The 25,424-nt window shown below is 36.8% G+C and overlaps 2 protein-coding genes across 4 annotated transcripts; both read left to right on the top strand.

Moving 5' to 3' along the window:
• Positions 1 to 5,349: 5,349 nt before the first annotated feature.
• On the top strand, positions 5,350 to 10,350 carry LOC132117195 (solute carrier family 35 member F2-like). Of its 2 annotated transcripts, XM_059526305.1 has the most exons (9): positions 5,350 to 5,522; positions 6,371 to 6,473; positions 6,559 to 6,731; positions 7,054 to 7,181; positions 7,283 to 7,442; positions 7,715 to 7,871; positions 8,342 to 8,394; positions 9,109 to 9,263; positions 9,551 to 10,350. In XM_059526305.1, the coding sequence occupies exons 1-9, from the start codon at positions 5,510 to 5,512 to the stop codon at positions 9,800 to 9,802; spliced, it is 1,194 nt and encodes a 397-aa protein (XP_059382288.1). In that variant the 5' UTR covers positions 5,350 to 5,509; the 3' UTR covers positions 9,803 to 10,350. The 2 variants fall into 2 exon arrangements, with proteins under 2 accessions (XP_059382288.1, XP_059382289.1); XM_059526306.1 differs by lacking the exon at positions 5,350 to 5,522 and having other exon boundaries at positions 6,358 to 6,473.
• Positions 10,351 to 10,736: 386 nt separating this feature from the next.
• LOC132117194 (ELMO domain-containing protein 1-like) lies at positions 10,737 to 21,449 on the top strand. 2 transcript variants are annotated; one of them, XM_059526303.1, is made up of 12 exons: positions 10,737 to 10,889; positions 11,301 to 11,374; positions 12,844 to 12,989; positions 13,094 to 13,122; positions 15,213 to 15,310; positions 15,403 to 15,532; positions 15,690 to 15,823; positions 17,457 to 17,525; positions 17,890 to 17,913; positions 18,197 to 18,247; positions 18,635 to 18,768; positions 19,677 to 21,449. In XM_059526303.1, exons 2-12 carry the CDS (start codon positions 11,358 to 11,360, stop codon positions 19,850 to 19,852), a joined length of 1,008 nt encoding a protein of 335 aa, XP_059382286.1. In that variant the 5' UTR covers positions 10,737 to 10,889; positions 11,301 to 11,357; the 3' UTR covers positions 19,853 to 21,449. The 2 variants fall into 2 exon arrangements, with proteins under 2 accessions (XP_059382286.1, XP_059382287.1); XM_059526304.1 differs by lacking the exon at positions 17,890 to 17,913.
• Positions 21,450 to 25,424: the final 3,975 nt, after the last annotated feature.

Below are 25,424 nucleotides of genomic sequence, written 5' to 3'. Positions count from 1 at the left end.
CATTAGGTACTGCCAGTGTGTGTGACACATATTTAATAAATAATACACATTCACATTTAATCGAGCAGTGGCATACGAAATGTCATGTCGTTGAGAAATTAGTTCTCACACAGATAGATTATATTAAGGAGTAACATATATCATAACTACTGTGTGGATAGTGATAACCAGTTCCCTGTCCAAGGACACGACAGGATCTTTCCCAAAACAAACAATCCGAAGGCCGAGAGCAACTGAAGCTTCAGAAATACTCGTCTCGATATCTCAGTTCTCATTAATCATTGCTAGAAATAAGTTTGACGGCTGTTAAATATGGGAATTTAAAAACTCTTATTCTTTATAATGAATTAAATTTCTCATCGATGTAATTGTAAGTGACCAAATACTGTTCAGTGCACACAACTTCCGTGTAGTCGTCAACAGCATGCGTCTCTGCCGTTGGCCACAATAATAAAGAGGACGTACATTGGTTGTTTGTGTAAATGACTGCAGCCAAGCCAGACGCGTCTTGAAGCTACACGGTCAAGCCAGAGCCACTCTTTTTTTCTGCGCGTCTAATCGCGCTCTTACGGTAAGGGTGCTGGGAGCGGTCAAAATGGATGTAAAGAAGCGGTCATAACTGCGTTTCCTTTATACTTTTGCTGATATTTTCAATAGATTGCTGTTCACGGTGACCAAATATATATATATACCATATATATGTATATATTTATTTATTGCTATTTTATATCATGACATAAATAATACAATTTCAGGATAAAAAAAAAAAGATTTAACATTGAATTAACGTTTGTGAATACATAATTTTTTTGTACATTAACATTTGTATTTTACATTTATTAATGTACATAGTTTATCTATTTATCAGTGTTTATCAATGTTTATATATATATATATATATATATATATATATATATGTGTGTGTGTGTGTGTGTGTGTGTGTGTATGTGTGCGCGTGCTCTTGTTTTTGTGACATATCAGGACATAACTCTGTATAATGACATGGGTATGACACAGGTATTACAAGGAGAGGGTGGCTTATGAGGACATAACCCATGTCCCCATTTTTCAAAATGCTTATAAACCATACAGAATGAGTTTTTGTTTTTTTGAGAAAGTAAAAATGCACAAAGTTTCCTGCGAGGGTTAGATACTAGAGGGTTAGATACTTGATACCTGGCGTAATCATGTGCCTCATACTGAAATACTTAAAAAGACTAACTGCAGAAGTATTGAGGCCATTATTACCCAGCGTCAACTGCAGTGGTTCGGGCATGTGATAAGGATGCCCCCATGTCGGCTGCCCCGCAGAGTACTATATGGCCAGTTACATCATGGTCGTCACTCAGCTGGGGGTCCGAAGAAACGCTGTAAAGATCAGATGAAGAACGCCTTGAGAAAGTGTAAGGTCAGACCTGAGGATCTGGAAGATGTTGCTGCTGACCGCACCATCTGGCGACAGCTATGTGGAGATGGGGTTCGTACACTAGAGATGGAAAGGACAACTAGAAGACAGCAAGAGTGAGCCAGGAGAAATGCAGCTATAGCTGCCACGGTGACCACCACCACCATCACATACATATGTCCCACCTTAAAAAGAGCTTGTGGGTCCAGGATAGGACTGTTCAGCCATCAAATATCTCACCGTTATAGGTGTGGACGTCATCATCGGATTTCGATGGACAACCGAAGAAGAGTGTGTGTGTGTGTGTGTGTGTTTGTGTATACACACCTATAAACTGATACTTGTTTACAGTGACCCCATTACTGTATAAATTTTCAAGTTAATCTAGTGTATAACTTCTGTACAAATGAAAGGCATATCACTCCAAAACTCAATGTGCATTCTCATACTTTCTCATAAAAAGCACTTACTTGTAAAAAGCTTTCCTTAACAGGTTTGTTCTTCCAGTTGATTCAAGTTCACAGTCAACATGTCTACTACTGTATCAATTTCAAGTCATTTTACTGTTTAGTTTTGGAGAAAATTAATGACAAAATCACTCCCAAAAACTGTCACAGTGTCTGGGTTGTGTTCCCTGGGTTTCCACTAGGTGTCCTCCTTTTCCACAGTGTTTATCATATTATCACTTCCTGTCTCCTTATTTGGTCACCTTCCTCCTTGTTTAGTTAATTGATTGTTCCCCACCTGTCTCCTGTTTCCCCATTATCCTTTTGTGTATTTATACCTGGTCTATCTGAGTCTTTGTCACGGAGTCCTTGTTGTATGTCGTTTGCGTGATACTTCCCTGAGTCTGCTCTGTCTTTATGTTCTTGTATGTTACTGGATATTCTGGTTTTGACCCTGCCTGGACTGTTTACCTCTTTTGGATTGCCCCTCAATAAACCTCGTACCTGCATTTGAATCTCTCCCTTGTTTCTTGTATCACCGTACGTGACAGAAGGACTCCGTCACACACGAGATCCAGCGGTATGTCAGTTGATGTTTCCCGCTCCCCAGCCCGGATGATGGATCGGAGAGCGAAATATTTGAAGCTGACCGCTCTCCGCCAAGAGGGCAATGAGGTGGGGGCCATGGCACAGGTGTTCTGGTCCTTGGCTGAGGGCATGGGATATAATGACGCGGCCTTAAAGGATTACTTTAACAGCGGGCTGAATGACCCGGTTCCTCAGGAGGAAATGGCTCACCGCTGACCTTCCAGAGTCAGGGCCAGTCACTGATGACCTTCCAGAGCCAGGGCTAGGTACCATGGACTTTCCAGAGACAAGGCTAGTCATCGTGGACCTTTCTGAGTCAGGTCAAGTCACTGGGTGGCCTTCTGCTCCGCCCTGTTGGACTCCGGCATCGACCACAGGGGCGTGGTGGTCATCTGCTCCGCCCTGGGGGACTCTGGCGTCGACCACAAGGACGTGGTGGTCCTCTGCTCCGCCCTGGGGGGCTTCCGCTCTGACCACGCGGACATGGTGGTCCTCTGCTCCACCCTGGGGGGCTTCCGCTCTGACCACACGGACGCGGTGGTCTTCTGCTCCGCCCTGGGGGGCGCTTGCCCTGACTACACGGTTGTGGTGGTCTTCCGCTCCACCCTGTAGGACTCTGGCCTTGACCACAAGGGTGTGGTGGTCTTCTGCTCCGCCCTGGGGGGCTTCATGTTGTTTTTTCCTTTTGTTTTTGTGTTAGTTTCTGTCCCTGTTCCTTTCTGTTAGTCTGGCCCACCGTCCCTCCCCCTGAACCTCCTCCGGTCCTCCTCCCTCCTGGTCTTCCTATTTTGTGTTTACATTCTGGTGCCTGTTCCCCATGTTTTTTTTTTCCTGGCCCTCCGTCCCTCCCCCTGAGCCTCCACCTGTCCGCCTCCCTCCTGGTCTCTGTTTTGTGTCTGTCTTGGAGCGTCTGGGAGCCGCTCCGTAGAGGGGGGGGGGGTACTGTCACAGTGTCTGGGTTGTGTTCCCTGGGTTTCCACTAGGTGTCCTCCTTTTCCACTGTGTTTATCATATTATCACTTCCTGTCTCCTTATTTGGTCACCTTCCTCCTTGTTTAGTTAATTGATTGTTCCCCACCTGTCTCCTGTTTCCCCATTATCCTTTTGTGTATTTATACCTGGTCTGTCTGAGTCTTTGTCACGGAGTCCTTGCTGCATGTCGTTTGCGTGATACTTCCCTGAGTCTGCTCTGTCTTTATGTTCTTGTATGTTATTGGATATTCTGGTTTTGACCCTACCTGGACTGTTTACCTCTTTTGGATTGCCCCTCAATAAACCTCGTACCTGCATTTGGATCTCTCCCTTGTTTCTTGTATCACCGTACGTGACAAAAACGAAGTGCTTTCTACCAGTTGCACCATTACCCATTTTCAAACACCCATAAAAATGTTAAAAATGTTTTTTGAAGGAATTATTGTGCAAACGTACCAATGCTTATTAACATATGAAACTGACTCTTTTTTTATATATATTGGACTAAATTGCTGGGAAATACTCTCATGACGCCATGTATACACTTAATTGTTAGTGTCACATTTAATTAAGTTAAAATCTTAACCATAGGAACTGATTATGTTCATCACCCCTTTGAGCAGTCCTTGTTTGTGTCCATGGTTACTAATTTCTAACCTTAGTTAAATGTCTTATGTCTTTGCTTTTATCGCCCAGAGCTTGTTGTATTTATGGTGATTATGCCTGCAAAGCTATTATTTGTTTTGCTGTGTTTGCTTAACGTAATCATCAGTCTGTTGAATAAGTCTGCTAAGCTGCAATTTCTTGTTTCTCCTTACCTGTAACTGATCAATTACAATTGTAAGATGCATTTTACAATGATCCAGAATCCAGATAAGACACTGATCACATTTTATATAAATACATGCAATATGTATATTATACATTTATTTATTTTATATGTATATGTTCCAAACTAGGTCATTTAAATTGGATGCAAGAGCTAAATTACTTTGGCCGTATCGTAATTTAGATGTCATCAAATAGAACTTGTTTTTGTGCTCTTAATTACTTATTAATTATTATTTGAAAATTACTACAGTAATAGTCATGGTGACTGTGAACAGGAATCAACTGAAAATACGAGCAAACCTATAAAGGAAAGAGTTTTATTAGGGTTAGAAAATGGGATGCGATGTAAAAGTGCTTATGCACTTAGATGCTTGGGGTGAATTTGCTTGTAATTCTTTTCCAAAATAATACAGTAAAAATACATGAAAATGAATACAGTAATAGTCTGGGACACTGTGAACGGGAATCAATTGAATGAACGTGCAAACCTATAAAGAAAAGTTGTTTATGAGGGTTTGAAAATTGGTAATAATGTCAAGTAAAAGGATGCACAATTTGGCTTTAATACTCTCCAAACCTATACCGTAAAAAGACTTGAAAATAAATACAGTATAGTTAGGGTCACTATGAACAGGAATCAATTGAAAACATTGATAAAATATGCATATTAATAAGTGTACAATACAAATGTTCATGTACACTTTTTTTATTCACAAACATTAATTCAATTCAATTAATAAAAATAAAACAATCCTGAAATGTATGGTCTTTTTAGAGTTAAATTATGTTTTATGCAGACATATTTTGGGTCACCGTGAACAGCAATCTATTGAAAATATCAGCAAAAAGTGCTTTCTACCAGTTGCACCATTACCCATTTTCAAACACCCATAAAAATGTAAAAAAATTTTTTGAAGGAATTATTGTGCAAACGTACCAATGCTCATTAACATATGAAACTGACTCTTATTTTATATATATTGGACTAAATTGCTGGGAAATACTCTCATGACGCAGTTATGACAGCTTCTTTTGACTGCTCCCAGCACCCATACCGTGAATGCGCGATTAGACGCGCAGCAAAAAAGAAAGGGTAAAAAAGTGCGGGAGGCTTGCCTTGACCGTGTATTTTCCAGACGCGTCTGGCCTGACCGTAGCTGAAAACGGGCGGGGCTTTAAATTGTCCGAATGCATGTATGAATCCTTCGCTTTCATTGAAAGATGATACTGTGGCCGGATTTTAGCGGATAATTCGGTAACTACGGACATGACGGATCAAGGTATTTAACAGACGCTTGGTTTTATTCTTTAACTTAGCACGTGACGTTGTGTTTTTTTTTTTTTTTTTTAAGCCTTGCTAACAGCATGGCTAACTCTTAAGAATGTAAAAAGGTTAGCTTTTTGCTACGAAGCTACACAGATTTTAGCCAGAAACGCTAAATTAATTAAATTATTAATTCTTTACTATCACTGAGTTTATCCTATTTTGATCTTTGCGATCAAGAAACAGTTTGAGGTGTCCTACATTGTCCAAAGTTCCTGACAGGTCGCCACGTGCTCTGAGAACTGCCGCACTACAACCAATAGATGTTCCGCATTCATTGGTCACCGAAACACTAGTTTAAATATGTAAACAAAACACTCATTTTATTCATAAACGTACATGTTATTCACTCAGACTTGAACCTATTTTATTTTTTAAAGGCTACCACAATTTATATCAGGCTCTAAAGTCTTTATTTATAGTATTTTAAGTCGTTGTGTGTGTGTATGTGTATGTGTGTGTGTATAGAGTATTTTATATGTCTTTATCGAGTCAGTATTTGTTTTCTTTTTATAATATTATACACTTTCATTGGTGATTATTAAAAATAGAGCTAAGTTCCTTTTGATTTTATTATCCTTTAAGTGTCATTAAGCAAGGGCATTTGATTTATTTAGTTTTTTAATTAAGGAGGCCCACGTGAGGTCAGCATTATTGTGCATAAATTCCTAAAAAGATTAAGATTATTTCCACCATTAATCACTAGATGTTTTCCAACATCAAAGCCTGTCACTTTCACTAAAGTTCTTTTCATTTGCTCTGGATTTTCTCTGGATGTCTCTGTGTGAAATATGGATGGTGAAGTGGGAGAGAACTCTTTTGAACATGGAAGATTGGGAGCTCTCAGCCACTGGCGGAGATTTCTTTGTGGTCCTGGGAATCTCAAGTTTAAGGATGTGTTTACATGGTAATGTATGTTGTTAAAGATCTTTCTGTTTGAAAATGTTTCATGTTTTGAAGTTTTGATGGTAACTTAAGAATTGTTCCTACAGGCAGCTCTGCAAAACTATTGCAATGGGTCAAGCCCTGTCGATGCTGATATGTGGGACGGCAGTTACATGTCAGTATTTGGTAGATGCCGGGGTGGAGACGCCAATGATGCAAAGCTTCCTCAATTACACCTTGCTTCTGCTCACCTATACTTTAGTCTTAGCCTTCAGGAGAGGTACTTTGCAGCACACCTTCTCTGCATGGAATCACTCACTGCTTTTATCAGATGATTAAAAGGACAGAATATAATTTCCATGACCATGCTTATCATTACTCCTGATTTTAAATGAACTTAATTATCTCAGGATGCCTGCATGGCTTATCTTGTGGATTAAAGTCTTAAAATATTTATTTATTGATTCTCCTCAACATGCAAAATTAAAATGTCCTACTCATAAAAACCTGGTTAGGTAGTTTTCTTCCAGAAATGCAAGCTACAGTAGTACAAAATATATGGCTTATATTTTTATACATTTTTTTTATTTTATATAATTTAGGTGAAAATAATATTGTTCAAATTCTAAAAACAAAGTGGTGGAAATATTTTCTGATGGCTCTCACGGATGTGGAAGCCAACTACACAGTTGTGAAGGCATACCAGTTCACTACCCTTACAAGTATACAGGTAAGAGTATTTAATTGAAAAAAAAAACAAAAAAACAAAAACAAAAGACAAACACACACATTAATAAAATAATAATTAATATAATAACTTACGTGTTGTAGCTGCTGGACTGCTTTGTGATCCCGGTTCTGATGGTGCTCTCATGGATCTTCTTGAAAACTCGCTACAGACCGTTGCATTTTATAGCAGTGGCTGTGTGTTTGCTTGGAGTCGGTGCGATGGTGGGAGCAGATCTGCTGGCAGGGAGAGACCAAGGCTCAAGTAAGTACTTTATAATAAGGGGCATAATCTAATTACACCTTGATTATGCTTAATAGATATTCTTTTGTTTTGCTTCTCATGAACCATTTGCCAAAACCCAAGGGTATTTTACTCCTGTTACAAAAGATACGATTAAATAAAAAGAAGACAACTAAAGAAGCTACATTAAGAATTTATCATAGACTGTGTTTTTGTTGCTTGAAACGTCATCAACTTGCACAAAAATAGTTGATCTCTGTGGTTTTGGGCTTTTTGTGGGTCTGTCACTGCAGGTAATCATGTGTTGTTGGGGGATGGACTCGTGCTGGTCAGTGCTGCTCTGTACGCAGTGTCTAACGTCTGTCAGGAATACACAGTGAAAAACCTGAGCAGGGTGGAGTTTTTGGGCATGATGGGGCTCTTTGGGACACTCATCAGTGGTGTGCAGATGTAAGTTTTATGTCCACCATTATATTTTCTAAGTGAAAAGCCCCCACCATGAGACTCTCATTTTTAAAAGCAAGTCTTTATTTACACTACCATTCAAACATTTGTGGTGACTAGGATTTTCTTTTTGCACAGGAAATTACTACTTTTATTCAGGAAGGATGCATTCAGTTGATATACTGTAACAGTAAAGACTTTTATACTGTTGCAAAAGATTTCTATTTCAAGTAAAGTATTGTCTTATGATCTGAACTGAAAAAAAACTATGGTATCTACAAAAATGTTTAGCACCACATTTTTTTTAAACACTGATAATAATAGGGAAATGTGACTTGAGCAACAAATGGGCATATAAAAATGATTTCTGAAGGATCATGTGACACTAAGCTGGAGTAATGACTGCTGAAAATTCAACCTTATCATCACAGGAATTAATTACATTTTAAAATGTATATATGCTTTATATTTTAAAGGGCTATACTTGAATCCAGAACTATACCTGTCATCAGCTGGAACTGGACAATATGTGAGTAACTCTAGTTAAATGTTTCTTTTTCATTGACATTTGCTTATAATAAAATGATCTAGTCATCATTTACCGTATTTTTCGGACTATAAGTCGCACCTGAGTATAAGTCGCATCAGTCCAAAAATACGCCATGAGGAGGAAAAAAAACATATATAAGTCGCACTCATTTAGAACCAAGAGAAAACATTACCGTCTACAGCCGCGAGAGGGCGCTCTATGCTGCTCAGTGGTAGACTACAGGAGCACTGAGCAGCATCTCTGGCAGCATAGAGCGCCCTCTCGCGGCTGTAGACGGTAATGTTTTCTCTTGGTTCATTTCTCTCGGTTCATGTCAAATTAATTTTGATAAATAAGTCGCACCTGACTATAAGTCGCAGGACGAGCCAAACTATGAAAAAAAGTGCGACTTATAGTCCGGAAAATATGGTACATGGAAACCCTAATAAATGGTATGCCTTCAGTTGTGAAGGCATACCAGTTCACTACCCTTACAAGTATACAGGTAAGAGTATTTCATTGAAAAAAACAAAAAAACAAAAGACAAACACAGGACGAGCCAAACTATGAAAAAAAGTGCGACTTATAGTCCAGAAAATACGGTACATGGAAACCCTAATAAATATATGTGGTAAGTTTAATGGAAATTTGAGTAACTCCAGTTCCCTTGTTTATTTGATAAATACTCTAAATACCTGTATGTTTATTCTGTAGGCCTGCTCTTTGTTGCATATACTCTGTGCATGTATGGGCTGTACAGTTTCATGCCTGTAGTGGTAAATCTGACCAGTGCCACAGCTGTGAACCTCTCACTGCTGACTGCTGACCTCTTCAGTCTCTTCTGTGGCATGTTCCTTTTTCACTACAATGTGAGTGGAAATATTACATTTTCAGCAAATCAATAAAAATGCCAGGACAAAAGAAACGATTAAAACATTTTCCACTATCTTCAAAACAGTCCTCTTGATAAATGGCCAGGGGTGTTGACATTTTGAGTGGTAGCACTGATTCATGATATTTGGAAACTTGCTTTATATGATAAATCTTTTAATTAATTAAAATTAAAATCAAAATATTTACTTTGTTAATGTCTTGTTCACATTGATTTTTCAGTTTCGTAAAAGTTTATTAAAAAAAATGTCCTTTTTTCCCCCAGTTCTCCGCCCTGTATATTGTATCTTTTGTGGTGATCACACTTGGTTTCATCATGTTCAACATCGTACCGACCTACCCAGCAGATCAGTCTTATTCCACTAATGACAGGGCATATCATCTGGCTTCATCTGCGGATGTCCAGCAAGATGCAGACATTGTAGGAGACTGGCTGCAAAAGGAAGGACAAGAGAATGAGGACAGTATAGGATCCAGTCACAGAGCACATTGCAACGGATTCTGTTCTCAGATATAAAGCTCTCCAATGTAGAGTACAGTATTGAATTTTACCGATTTACTTTAGAAGGGTCGATATTTTTGCCAAAGGCAGTGTTTAATCAGTTTTTTTTATGGATTTTAAATCCACATCAGTGTGCCTTGAGTCTATTTTTTCTTTTTTATTTAAACCAATTTGCATATAAATGTTATTTAAATCTGCTGAGACTGAAGTTCAGATACATAAAATAAAATGCAGAAAGTTGTCATCATGCACTATAATGATCTGGACCATATTGCTTTAAGAGGTGCTAACATCTCAATTTCATTGAGATGCTGCGTCTGTTATGATTACTTATATTAACATTCTTTACCTTTGTTACATTCTTTAACACTTGTGTGTTCTTTGTTTATTTGAGTTTTGAAATGACTTTAGATGAAATGACGGATGTATTCAGCTTTTTATATGTTCGACTTGTTACATGTATTATTAGTATTGCAGCTGCTTTTATATAATTATTTTGTTTGTGTCCACATTTGAAAATCATTATTTGTGACAATTAAAGTGGTTTTATTCTTCATAATTAATCTATTATAGTGGTGTCTGTCAAATATGCTAACCTGGTTTTACATTCTAACATTCATGGTTATAGAACAGATTTGAACAGACTCACAAACGCTTCACCTAGACTCTCAGCCAGCCCAGTAGCTGCGATCAGAAGAGTTTTAAAAAAAAATATGAAGTTAGAAACTTTTGGATACGTCTAATAGTTATAAAATTCCAAGAATATAATTTATATAGTTAAGTGTATAGGTTTTATCTGTGGTCCCACTGGAGCAGTGGTTCTCAAATATTATTATATTTTTTTTCTAGAAGAGCAAACACGTACATGTAAATTCCAAATTATGGAAAAACAATTCTGTTGAATATCTATGAGTGTCTGTATGTAGAGGAGTGAGAGGTCTTCTGGGGGTTTACTTTTCCGCGCGGCGCAGCAGCGCTGCATTGCGATGCTCAGAAGCGCCCGCCCTCCCTAATTCTCATGCTCATCATGGAGGAATAACAGGTACCTGCTTTACAGAGAGAGGAGGACAGGCTATTCCCATTCCCAGAGACATCTCGAAACGTATGTTCTTGTCATTTATTTATCTTTTATCAGATACACTGATGTATTATTCGATACGCTGTTTTCAGAAGACCATGTGTGGTGCAGAATAGAGGAAGACCTATTGCAAGATGAAATAGTCTCGACGGTAAATGACTCCGATTGCCAGTATTATATAACCCATGCTATCTGAATGTATTATAAACGGCTCATTTGTCATGAAATAACGCACCAGACATTATGTGAACGTGGATGTGTAGACCGTGGGTTGGTTGTTCAAGCAGCTGTCCACGGCGACGTCTTAATCCGTCTAACGCCACACTGACGACCTCGAGACATATAGTCGCTATTTGTATCCACGACGGTTCAGTGAAATACAACGATTAAATAAAGATACACTGTAGTTTTCATTTTGAATTCTATTTTGTGCAGGTGGTCAGACCATTGGCGAATGTGAGTTATACTGTTGTAGCAAAGCAGACAATCGCGATGAAGCATTTTCTGAGGTAAGTAGCCTACTTCCTTAGTGCTTAACGGGGATAGATCGCTTCTTATTGCTTAGAAGCTGAAATATCATCGTTGTCATTTTCCATTTTTAAAGATGGACATTAAATTTACCGTTATATGTTTTTTTTTATCGTATGCTTTGTAGTATGGCCCAATTATGTAATGGATGTTGAAACAAAAACAGAAACCAAATACATATTAACTATTCTTATCAGGTAGCCTATTATTATTAGGTATTATAATTAATATCATCGTCATCAGAATAATAATATGAGTTTAAATTACATGCATTATTGCACAATAATAACGTATTATGTATGTATGTCTATATATATATATATATATATATATATATATATATATATATATATACACAAATGTTTATTATTATTTAATTATAGTATTTTGTATTATTGTTAAAATAACCTGATTATGAAATATTAATAAACAAACTTATTGGTGTTATTATCTTTAATTATTTATTTTATTATATAAAATAAATGCAAAAATACTGATTATGAAAATGTAAAAAAACCTGATAAATAACTTTTTTTAAATAAACAGTTCCTTTAGGTGCTTTTCTATCAGCCACTACTCTTAATTATATTGTTTACAACAAATGATGTTGAAAGGCACTAAACTTAATAAGAGGTTGCTCCGAATGTACCCGTATAGATTTGTATTTCACCTGGACATTTAGAGGTAGAGACCCCTATAATGCAATATCATAACTGGCTTTTATTAAAGTCCTTTAAAAGGAAATTACCTTCGGGACACGTCACTTCTGTTCAACAGCTTTGATAGACAATAACCTTTTTTACAAAACACAGGTTTGACCGCAAATTCATTTCATGCCGATGAGGAGGCGAGTCTATCCTGTGAGCAGTAACTCTCAACGTAATCAGCAACCGGATTCAAACAGGTTTATTCCTAGTCCAATGCGTTTTCTGTAGTGAATTAGCCTGCAATTAGATTAGTTTATAATATAGATGGATGGATTAATCCATGCATTGGTTGAAAACAGATGCATAGTAGATGTCAGCAAGTCCTTTGGTTTACAAATACTGCTTGGTACATGCATGAAGAATAATAATAAAGAATAATACTTTCAAAATTATGTTTAGCTTTCATCACGCAGATTTTTGTAGAACTGTGACCCATTTCATCCACGTGGCCCACTTATCTCCGTCTCAAATTTTTACAAAGGGGATTAGGCCTAGCTTTTGTAGACATCAGAGCATTATCGGAGAAAAATAATGTGCATTTGAACAGCTCGAGCAGTGTTCATGGGAAACACATCTGATGGTTATTCATTTCAGGTTTAGAGGACTCAAATATAATGTGCTTTCAAAATACCTCAGTGAGTAGGCTTTATTCTGGGACAGAATACACAGGTGTATTAGGCCTATCATCAGTATTGGACTTGTGTCGTTTTATTCAGGCCTCTTTATTTCTCTGAATCTTCTAGGGTACTGACCCAGTTACTGGTGTTCCTGTACTGTAAGTGTTTGTGGCGGGGCCTGAAGTTTGTCATCAGGAAGTTAACTGGACGATGTGAGCTTCAACGCATCTGTTACAATAACAAACCCGGTGCTCGAAGGACACTCAAGATCGGTAAATACTATCAGTAGTTTTAGCAGTACATCTACAGCAAATCTGTAACCTGGCTGTATGTGGGAAAATTATTATATTATTTTATGTTTCTTTTCATTTCACAGAATCATCACTCAAATGCTCTAAACATGAGGTAAGTCATGAGGTTTATGAAGTAAAATTTAATTTAAATGTATTTTTTTTAATGTATTTATTGTATCACATGTATTTATATATTTGATAATAATATTAAATGGTATTTGTTTTGTAATATTATGTAGATTTACTACAACCCGAATTCCGGAAAAGTTGGGACATTTTTTAAATTTTAATAAAATGAAAACTAAAGGAATTTCAAATCACATGAGCCAATATTTTATTCACAATAGAACATAGATAACGTAGCAAATGTTTAAACTGAGAAATTTTACACTTTTATCCACTTAATTAGCTCATTTAAAATTTAATGCCTGCTACAGGTCTCAAAAAAGTTGGCACGGGGGAAACAAATGGCTAAAAAAGCAAGCGGTTTTGAAAAGATTCAGCTGGGAGAACATCTAGTGATTAATTAAGTTAATTGATATCAGGTCTGTAACATGATTAGCTTTAAAAGCTTTGTCTTAGAGAATCAGAGTCTCTCAGAAGTAAAGATGGGCAGAGGCTCTCCAATCTGTGAAAGACTGTGTAAAAAAATTGTGGAAAACTTTAAAAACAATGTTCCTCAACGTCAAATTGCAAAGGCTTTGCAAATCTCATCATCTACAGTGCATAACATCATCAAAAGATTCAGAGAAACTGGAGAAATCTCTGTGCGTAAGGGACAAGGCCGGAGACCTTTATTGGATGCCCGTGGTCTTCGGGCTCTCAGACGACACTGCATCACTCATCGGCATGATTGTGTCAATGACATTACTAAATGGGCCCAGGAATACTTTCAGAAACCACTGTCGGTAAACACAATCCGCCGTGCCATCAGCAGATGCCAACTAAAGCTCTATCATGCAAAAAGGAAGCCATATGTGAACATGGTCCAGAAGCGCCGTCGTGTCCTGTGGGCCAAGGCTCATTTAAAATGGACTATTTCAAAGTGGAATAGTGTTTTATGGTCAGACGAGTCCAAATTTGACATTCTTGTTGGAAATCACGGACGCCGTGTCCTCCGGGCTACAGAGGAGGGAGACCTTCCAGCATGTTATCAGCGTTCAGTTCAAAAGCCAGCATCTCTGATGGTATGGGGGTGCATAAGTGCATACGGTATGGGCAGCTTGCATGTTTTGGAAGGCTCTGTGAATGCTGAAATGTATATAAAGGTTTTAGAGCAACATATGCTTCCCTCCAAACAACGTCTATTTCAGGGAAGGCCTTGTTTATTTCAAAACCACATGGGTCAAAACCACATACTGCAGCTATAACAACAGCATGGCTTCGTCGTAGAAGAGTCCGGGTGCTAACCTGGCCTGCCTGCAGTCCAGATCTTTCACCTATAGAGAACATTTGGCGCATCATTAAACGAAAAATACGTCAAAGACGACCACGAACTCTTCAGCAGCTGGAAATCTATATAACGCAAGAATGGGACCAAATTCCAACAGCAAAACTCCAGCAACTCATAGCCTCAATGCCCAGACGTCTTCAAACTGTTTTGAAAAGAAAAGGAGATGCTACACCATGGTAAACATGCCCCGTCCCAACTATTTTGAGACCTGTAGCAGAAATCAACATTGAAATGAGCTCATTTTGTGCATAAAATTGTAAACTTTCTCAGTTTAAACATTTGCTATGTTATCTATGTTCTATTGTGAATAAAATATTGGCTCATGTGATTTGAAAGTCTTTTAGTTTTCATTTTATTCAAATTTAAAAAACGTCCCAACTTTTCCGGAATTCGGGTTGTAGTATTATTTAACTACTATTATCTATTGATATTTTGCTTATAATAGTTTTTATTTTATAATATATTTTCAGTTTTCATTTGATGGCATTTTTGCATATTTTACACATTTTTATTTAGCTTAGCTTTAGCTTTATTTAATTTGTTTTACTCCTGAGTCTCAATTTAGTTTTACTCATTTTAGTACTTAAGTTTATTTCAGTTGCTTGCAAAGGCATCAAAATTCAATTTCAATTTTAAGCTGATTTAAGGTCCATCTCAAACTACAAGGCTAAATATTTTACATACTGTATTATGCTGTTATTTTTATATGAGCTAATAATAGATTATAATTAATTACTATACGTCCATAGCTTTTGCAGTCTGCCATCAACGCTCACCCAGATTCTGTGGAGAAGACTATCGATGATATAATGTCCCGGAAAAAGATCAACCTTGACACTAACCCACAGTAAGGATCCCATCATTCCCTGATACAGTATATGTATTTACAGATAACTTACTTTTTGAGCACAAATGCTGTGTTTCTTTTTCTTCTTCAAGGCTTGGCATCTCTCTCCAGGCTTGCCTACACCAGATCGTGGGTTACCGAAACCTGGTAGTGGAGGTGGAGAAGCTGCGTAGAGAGCCATATGATTGTGAAAACCAAGCACATGAAGAGATGCTCATGAAGGTATTAACAGTAAATTACTATTAGTGGTTATCAGCCTTTTGATTACTGTTTCCAATAAATATAGGTGGCTACCATTCACGATGTAGCACAGCCTCTCTGCCATAACAGAATTGTCTCTAATAGTGCTGTCTTTCTCAAATATCTTTTCACTCACCAGCTGTGGAAGGAACTCCGTCCTGATTCTCCTCTCTCTGGACGCATCTCAAAGCAATGGTGTGAGATTGGTTTCCAAGGAAACGACCCCAAGACTGATTTCAGGGGCATGGGTCTCCTGGGATTGCACAACCTACTGTGAGTAGAGAATCTGCTGAACTGAAATCAGGACAAAAACATTAGATCGTTATAGTCATTTAAATATATGTACTTGAGTGAAATTTTGTTATCTACATCATACCAGATCTTATCTCTGTTCATAGCATGTCTTTGCTGTACAGTTACTACACAGGCCTTCTGGAAACATCCTAACCATAATGGAGACTCATAAAAGACCAATCTGAAATGCTCTAATACATATTGTTGGCTTGTGCTATTATAATAGCAATAGATTTTGATATTAGCATGTTGCAAAGCCAATGACACAATGCCATTATTGGTTAAACATTATATAGCCTACATAGATTAATTACACTGTGTAGAATAATTCTTAAATTACACTGACTTGGTTTTTATCAGTTAGCAATAGGTTTTGACACTAGCATATTGCTAAGCTATTAAAACACCATACCAAAGATTATGCAATACCCAAGACGTGTCACTCATTTATTTTTGAATGGGGAAAAATGCAACGCTCAATATGGCCGCTCTATTGAACGAAGCCCCGCCTACGGAGTAATTCGTTGATCTGTAAAGTCAGCGTGTCACTGCAGCTGCCGTCAGAAGTCCCGGTTGCTATAGAGACAGTCAGTGTTCTGAGACGTGCACTCAGGACTGTGCATGCTCACTGGCTGATCTAGCCTGAAGAATACCTTTTTTTTATCGCTATTTGAGCAAAAGAAAAAAAACATTTATGAGACTGTTGTTTAATTTAAAGGGATACTCTACCCCAAAATGAAAATGTTATCATTAATCACTTACTCCCATGTCGTTCCAAACCTGTAAAATCTCTATTCATCTTCAGAACACAAGTGATTAATGACAACATTTTCAGTTTGGGGTGGAGTATCCCTTTAAGCTTGGCGAACGGTTTTGGAGAATTTTATGTTTCCCCATGCAAAGAGATAGGAGCTGCACTTGCATGCCCAAGAGGTGTTTCAAAGATGGCCTCCAAGTGACATGACTTGCCTTAAAAGGACTTTGACCATACCATAGACTTGACATTAGCATTTTGCTAAGCTGAAAACACCATACTCTATAAAAACATAACATACTGTACATTGATTAAAATAAGTTTTTAAATTAATTAGCATTTATTATTTAGCAATATACTTTACATTAGCATATTGCTAATACTCCATACTCTATTAAGCAATAAAAACAACTTTGGGTAAGATAAGTTTTTGAATTACACTGAACTAGTTTCTGTCAGTTAGCAAAAGATTTTGATGTTAGTATTTTGCTAAGCTAGCCACAACATATTCTATTAAACATTAAATACATGTACATAGCATGCATTTGAAAAATAAGTTTTTAAATTACACTAAAATAGTTTTATGAGTTATCAGTAAATACACCATATTTAAAAAGGCTACATATCATACATTAGGTAAAATATTTTTATTAATTCAGACTAGTTTTTATCACTTCTTTTTACTAATGAGTGAAATAAATGCATTTTTTTTATAATTTAGTTTGCCTTAGATTTTTCATTTAGCTTGTTGTAGTGCCATAGCATTTGCTCAGGTAGCAAAATGCTGTCTACATAGGCAGCTCACTAGGTTTTTGAAAAGAACAATTTAATGGCTAATTTTCCCTCTTTTATTTGCAGGTATTTTGCAGAGCATGACAAAGCCACCGCTCTCCAAGTTCTTCATGACTCCCTGCAGCCCAAACACAGGTCAGATCCTTCAGATAGTCCTCTCGAGTGGTTCCTACTGTGTATGTACTCAGTTATTTATATAAAAAAAATATCTGATGGGCTTTAAGGCACATTTAAGCCTTAAACCCACATTAGCAAACACACAGCACCAGGATCTTGCCACAGGATGTCAGTTAAGGTGTAGTTCCCTAGAAAGCTCTTATCAGTGCATTGTTTTATGCTGTGTGTGCATACCATGTTTATTTTAACAGGTGATTTTTTTCATGCCGTGCAGTCGATCTTACCTTCAGCATGCTCTGTCACCATCATGCACATCATGCACACACACATTCTTTTTTTTCTGTTCCTGCTTCTTTTTTATTCCCATCACTGTCATGTGCAGGAACGTTTCCAAAGTGGAAGCCAGGTATTCAATCTTTTCTCTCTCATTAAGAAATTAATTTGATCATTTTGCTTCAATCTAATGGCTGTATTATGTTGTTGTTGTTTAATCTCAAAATGTCCAACCTCACCTCACTCTAAACACAAGGCATAATGCTCCATTATAACGTTGGTTTGTAACCGTGAATGCTTTCTCTTTTCTCCAGTGAATCTCACGTGTGTAATTGTCATCGTTTATAGTTGACTGTTTAAGAACTATTAGCTCAGGACTGGGTGGATACACTCTAACATTTTGGGTTTTCACACAGCAAGATGAGCAAAGCTGAGTGGGACAAGAAGAAATTTGACAAAGCGATTGGGTGAGTCCAGAATATTGCAAGCTATTGCATAAACTCTTTTCTTTTGTGTCAGTAAGCAACCAAAAAAAAAACATTTCTTAAATCTGTGAATGTTAAAAATAATTGTGCTGTGTGCAGTAGTTATTAGTAGCCGAGCGCCTAAACCCTGATGCTTTGTGTGAGGATTTTAATCAGGCACTTCTGCTTGTCATGAGCTTTCAGGAAGCATTAGCTCTGATGTGTAGCACGAAGCCTGTTCAATCACTGCGCTGCTGACATGTGCGCACACAGACACAGATGGAATCACACAGACAAACACTGGCAGTGCTTTTAATAATGCTTATTTACACTAAACAAGGATTTCTTTTACATTGTGTTTTGTGCTGACCCAAATCTTTTGTGGCGCAGATACTCCTTCGCCATAGTTGGCATAAACATCACTGACCTGGCATATTCCCTGCTGGTGAGCGGGGCTCTGAAGACTCATCTGTACAATGTGGCACCAGAGATGCCAAGTCTAGTGCACTTCCAACAGACCTTCTGTGAGTGGTAGAATGTTGCCATTGTTGTCTTTGTGAAAACAACTCTTCTAGACAATTTATTAAATAATACACACATTATATAATTATATATTCATGTAAATTATGTAAGGACAATTATTAATAAAGCTACAGTAAAAGATTATAATAATAATAATGATAATAATGGTTTTCATTATATATTTTCTGACAAATTATACAAGTTATGTTATTTAAATTATTGGTTTTAAATTATAAAGTTATTGTAAAAAATACTAAAATTAAAAATATTTTAGTATTTTCTAGTTATCAGGTTATCTGTATACATAAAATATTTTTTAGATATTAATATCTTTATATAATTTACATAAAATTAATTTCTCTAAAAGGGGACAGATAACAATAATAAAAATAATTTATTATTATTGTTGTTATTGTCATATTTGTTTTATGAAATGTGTAATTTTTGTGAAAATTATATAGATTTAAAATAAATACATAAAAATAATAAAATAATAAAAAATTATATATATATATATATATATATTTTAGATACTCCTACTACTAATACTAACTATTACTACTACTACTACTTATAATTATTATTACACATCTGTGGACAAATTATACAGTTTATACAATTCAAATGATTGGTTTAAATTATACAACTATTGTAAAAAAAATAATATTAAAAATAAATACATATATTATATAAAGAATTTCCTATCTATCTGTATTTGTATGCATACATACATTTTTATTTATTAATAACTTTATATAAATTTATATAATCAAAATATAATTGATTTTAAATTATACAAATATTGTACATAAATTATAAATTATTATTTACAATTAAAACACATATATATGCAGTTTATTATTATTTATTTATTGTTTTGTATGTATTAATTATTATTTACTTTTCTTAGGTTATCTGATGCAGGAGTTCCACAGGTTCTGGATGGAGGAAGATCCATGTGACATCATGGAGTTCAATCGTGTGCGCAACAAGTTCCACAAGCGCGTCCTAAAGCAGCTGAAGAACCCTGACATGGCACTGTGTCCTCACTTCACCGCCACTGACCTTCACCTGGTCAACCTGTAGCTTCTCATTCATCTCAACTCTCATGACCTTTCACCTTCTCATCCTTAAAACCCATGTCTCATTACTGCCAACTGCTCAGCCGGTCTCTTTCTCACACATTCTCACACCAATGTCTCCTTCAGCCCATCCGACCAGACGTTACTGAAGATCACCAGCACTGCTGTAGACCATGTTGATTGTATGTGTGCATGGCAACAGTGCCCCACTGATTGTGTTATTTCCAGCTATCTGAATGTGGATGGGAGAAAGATCTCTCCCGATAGGACAAAGCTCCCTATCCACCAGTAGGTCGAGCTGTTGGTGCTTATTGGGTAAAAGACACTGAGCTTCAGGCGCACGAGAGTTTCTACCCACATCCACCACAGTTGGCTGCGCTGATACCAGGCACACTTAGAAACAGGTGGCCATTGTTTGTATACGCTATCATACACTTTCAAAGCTGCTATATTAAAGATAACCTTTGTTTAATTATTGTAAATCATTTAAAGGAATATTCAAGATTCAGTACAAGTTAAGCTCAATCAACAATACTTTTGGTATAATTTAATTGCGACAAAAATATTCTTAAAAAAAAGAAATCTGGCTTACAGTGACATCTACAGTGGAAGGAAATGAGGCCAACTTTTAAATATTCAAATACGTCAATGCTGTAACCATACGAAGATGCAAATGTATAATTTTAGTGTGTAAAAATATTAATCGTTTCTGTGTTTTTATAACATTATTGGCCCAGAACAATCCATAAAATGGAAATGATTTCAGCTTGCTGTAATTACAGATGATTATTCATTCATAATTTCATAACCATTATTGTCACTCTCATATTCTGAATCTCATTCTTCTATCACATACGTACAGTGCATACTGTAGACTTCATGTTGCACAGAGGCAGAGCTTAAATCAAATATTCACTTGCCAAATCTGGTAGGATAATGTGTGCTTTGTGAATGTTACCATGCAGAGCACATGATTGTTTTACTAATGTATTAGTGTTGATGTAAACAAAACAAACAAAAAGATGGAATGTTCCATTTTTCTGTTCTAGCACCAAAGCAATAAGTGACGTTTAGAACAGTTAGTAGAACAGTCTTGTTTTCTTTTGCACAAGTGGTGCCTCTATTGTATTATTAAGGATAATTAATGTATAACTGAAGTTTTGCCCTCAGTGTGAGTATTTCAGGCTTTCTTTGGTCTCTTCTGCATTTTAACTTTTACATCTGTGTAACATTACAAATGCATGTTGCTCTTTTGTTTAAGTTTGTCCATTAACCCTTTAACATGATGGACGGTCACAGGGTTTGCATGATGATTTAGGTTTTGCCTGCAAAAGAATTGTGTTATCAGAATGTCACTTAATTTTAATGTTGTTAATCGGTGCAATGAATGTCTATGCTATTGGCAGTGTTAAGCAGCTTCTTTTTAATAGCTATTGGTTGAACTGTGTTTCCACATAATTTTTAAATGTATAAAAAGTGTCATATATTTCTCATTGCAGCACTTTTACAGATGAGACAGAAGCACTTGCTGTACATAAAGCCTTAGAGGTGGAATACATGGAAACATTATTAAAGCTCATCATTATGCATGGCTGAATGTTTATGTATTTGTAGGGTTTTTTGTATTCTTTTTCACATGCATAAATACTTTTTCCCACAAAAATTATATAGGATGCTTTGATTTATCAGGAAATGAAATCATTGTTCTGGGGGGCTTTATAAATCATCAAACCTCCGAGTAAAAGGCTGCATTAAATGAAAAGCATTTAGGCTTGCCATAATTTTAAAATGTAATGGAATCTTAGGATTCTAGGTAAACAGGCTTTAAACAGAAAGTTTGTACAAATAATGGATATGTTCTGCATGTTAAATGTCCTGGTTTCATTTTAAATAACTAAAATTTATAGAAAACCTTTTACATTTGCCAAAAGGGTAATGTGGGACACTTTTTGCAATTTTGACTTGTCATTTCCAAATAGAACCAAAACAATAACTACCCCCCCCCCCCCCCCCCACCAAGATATTCCCTTATTAAATCAGAAGAAATTTTGCCAAAATTTAACTTAAAGGGGAATATGGACACATCGTGGTCCAGGAACCCATTGTCCTCTAGTCTCTAATCTATTCTGGATCTTAAAACTAACAATATTTGTGCATTATAAGCCTAAACATTTTACAAAAATACATGTATGGCATTTAACTTTCTTAATACACATTTTATCATTTGAATAACACATAATTGACTCCAGTCAAAACATGCTGTATAATAAATATATCCTTAACCTTAGGTTTCCTTGTCACTGAACTTTGAGTGAACTTCACAAGAGGTACTTCCTGTTTGATTAATTTCATTGCCACATTTATGCCATAATTTCCTGAAAAATTTTGTGATTTCAATAACTGGACACCCCTGCTTGAATTCAACACCGTTCATGTTCACTTTAATGTTGTAAAAGAAGAGATAAACGCACTGAAGCTTAGGTGTCCCACATTAGTCAGTGTCCCATTTAACACCAATCCACGAATAAATAAAATAACGCAATGATAAAACATAAACTGAAATAAAAAATAAAGCTATACAGAACTATTTATAATAATAATAATGACTAAATCACATCATAAAATTACTATATTGAAAACTAAAATCATAAAATTAATCCTTATTGTAATCCTAAATAAAACCGCCACAAACAAAAATACGTGTTATTCAGCGTTTGATCGCATGGGGGCAATGACGTTCAAGCTATTGCGAGCATATTTTCTGTCAGGACCATAGACTGTATAAAAACAGGTCAGGACTCTCGTTCATCCTCAAATGCATTTATGCTAACGGTTATGATTGGAGAAAGCAGATGCGGGTACAGAATGAATGATGTTGTGCTTCGAAGAAGGAAATCTAAATAATAAGTACCCATGTACATAATGTGTAACATTAATTATTTATAAGATTATTATTTAACATCATAAGACATCCCCGCGAAACTGAAACGCCATTTATAAAAGATGTCAACCCAGCTGAAAAACACCTTCAGTCAGCCTAGGCTGATCTGCTAGTCTCCCAGCCCGGCCACAACTGATCTGTCGACAGTTTTAGAAGGGTTTTGTGCACTTTCAGCTGGTCAGACTGGGAGACCAGCTTAGCTTGGACCAGTTTCTAGGCCAGCAAACCTGGTTTAAGATTTTTTCACCAGAAGACACACAATATTTAGTTGCATTGCTACGTGATTATGCAAACTTACAAAGCAAAAGTACCTATATCTGAGACTTCAATGCTTGTGTGGTGACAAAAGTGCACACAAGGTATTCAGTCTTCTCATAAGCAGAGGTCATGGTTTAGACAGGACTGTTATCTGCCCACTCATAACAGTCAAGGCCTAACACGACATGACAGCCAATCTGACATCAGACACACTCTGTCACATGCAAGTTCCTGTTTCCCCAACACGCGCCTTATTGTGGAGGGGCCAGTGACAGCGTTTAGCATAATGTCCAAACATTTCATGACAGGGATGTTGAGAGGCATTAAGAACCCTTTTAGCATGATAACAAATAATAAGAAGAGCTCAAAGCGAAACGGGACATTACCAGCATCAACCAATAGCTTATATAAATCACAGAACACATCAGTTCATAGACTTATTCAAGTATTTTGCATTGGTATTAGGCCTACTTTATTATGATTGTTTTAAAAAGGCTTCAAGTATACTGTTTTTTCCACCTGTGTCCTGCAATAGGTTGTCTGGAATGACTTAATAACATGCTACTTCTAGATGGATTGTACTATACACTGCAGCATATAGCCTACTTTATGTGAAGTATGCAGTAACTATGTTAGCATTTAGTTTCATACTTTCTTATCAATGATTGGTTTGGTAGAAAATTCTACTTATTGCATACAATGCAGGCTATACTGCATACTATTTGTTAAAGATAATAAATGAAGCAGTATCCCTTAGTTTTGACAATACTGAATTATATAAATGCAAAATAATTTCTTATTTACAAAATGATTCTCATTTACTTAATACCTCAGAAATAAGACAATCATGTCAGTATGTCTTTTTAAAAACAGCATGTGTTTGAAATGAAATAGTCTACTATTTATTTGCAGTATGCAGTAACAGCATTAGGATTACATTTTGATTCAACAATCCTCTGTTTTCATTGCATGTTTGTAATGCAATGCTACTTCACTGTTTAATGCATACACTGTATAGGCCTACTGCATACTACAGGTGCTGGTCATATAATTAGAACATTATCAAAAAGTTGATTTATTTCACTAATTCCATTCAAAAAGTGAAACTTGTATATTATATTTATTCATTACACATAGACCGATATATTTCAAATGTTTATTTCTTTTAATGTTGATGATAATAAATGACAACCAAGGAAAATCCAAAATTCAGGTTCAATATTGAAGACACCTGCTGCCACACTTTAATCAGCTAATTAACTCAAAACACCTGCAAAGGCCTTTAAATGGTCGCTCAGTCTAGTTCTGTAGGCTACACAATCATGGGGAAAATTGCTTACTTGACAGCTGTCCAAAAGACGACCATTGATACCTTGCACAAGGAGGGCAAGACACAAAAGGTCATTGCAAAAGAGGCTGGCTGTTCAAAGAGCTCTGTGTCCAAGCACATTAATGTTAACATTAATAAAAAAGTGTACAAGCAATAGGGAAAACCGCACCCTGGAGAGAATTGTGAAACAAAACCCATTCAAAAATGTGGGGGAGATTCACAAAGAGTGGACTGCAGCTGGAGTCAGTGCTTCAAGAACCACTGCACACAGACTTGTGCAAGACATGGGTTTCAGCTGTCGCATTCCTTGTGTCAAGCCACTCTGGAACAACAGACAGCGTCAGAAGCATCTCGCCTGGGCTAAAGACAAAAAGGACTGGACTGTTGCTGAGTGGTCCAAAGTTATGTTCTCTGATGAAAGTAAAGTTTGCATTTCCTTTGGAAATCAGGGTCCCAGAGTCTGGAGGAAGAGAGGCACACAATCCACGTTGCTTGAGGTCCAGTGTAAAGTTTTCACAGTCAGTGATGGTTTGGGGTGCCGTGTCATCTGCTGGTGTTGGTCCACTGTGTTTTCTGAGGTCCAAGGTCAATGCAGCCATATACCAGGAAGTTTTAGAGCACTTCATGCTTCCTGCTGCTGGCCAACTTTATGGAGATGTAGATTTCATTTTCCAACAGGACTTGGCACCTGCACACAGTGCCAAAGCTACCAGTACTTGGTTTAAGGACCATGGTATCCCTGTTCTTAATTGGCCAGCAAACTCGTCTGACCTTAACCCCATAGAAAATCTATGGGGTATTGTGAAGAGGAAGATGCGATATACCAGACCCAATAATGCTGGTCAGAAGAGCTGATGCTGATGGCCACTATCAGAGCAACCTGGGCTCTCATAACACCTGAGCAGTGCCACAGACTGATCGACTCCATGCCACGCCGCATTGCTACTTTTCATGTTCATATTTTTCAGTTGGCCAAGATTTCTAAAAATCCTTTCTTTTTATTGGTCTAAAAAATAAACAGAATGATAAAAGTATGTCAGTTTGCTC

Source organism: Carassius carassius, chromosome 36 (assembly GCF_963082965.1).
Source record: "Carassius carassius chromosome 36, fCarCar2.1, whole genome shotgun sequence".
Taxonomy (NCBI): Eukaryota; Metazoa; Chordata; class Actinopteri; order Cypriniformes; family Cyprinidae; genus Carassius; species Carassius carassius.
This window is presented reverse-complemented; position numbering and strand designations above follow the sequence as displayed.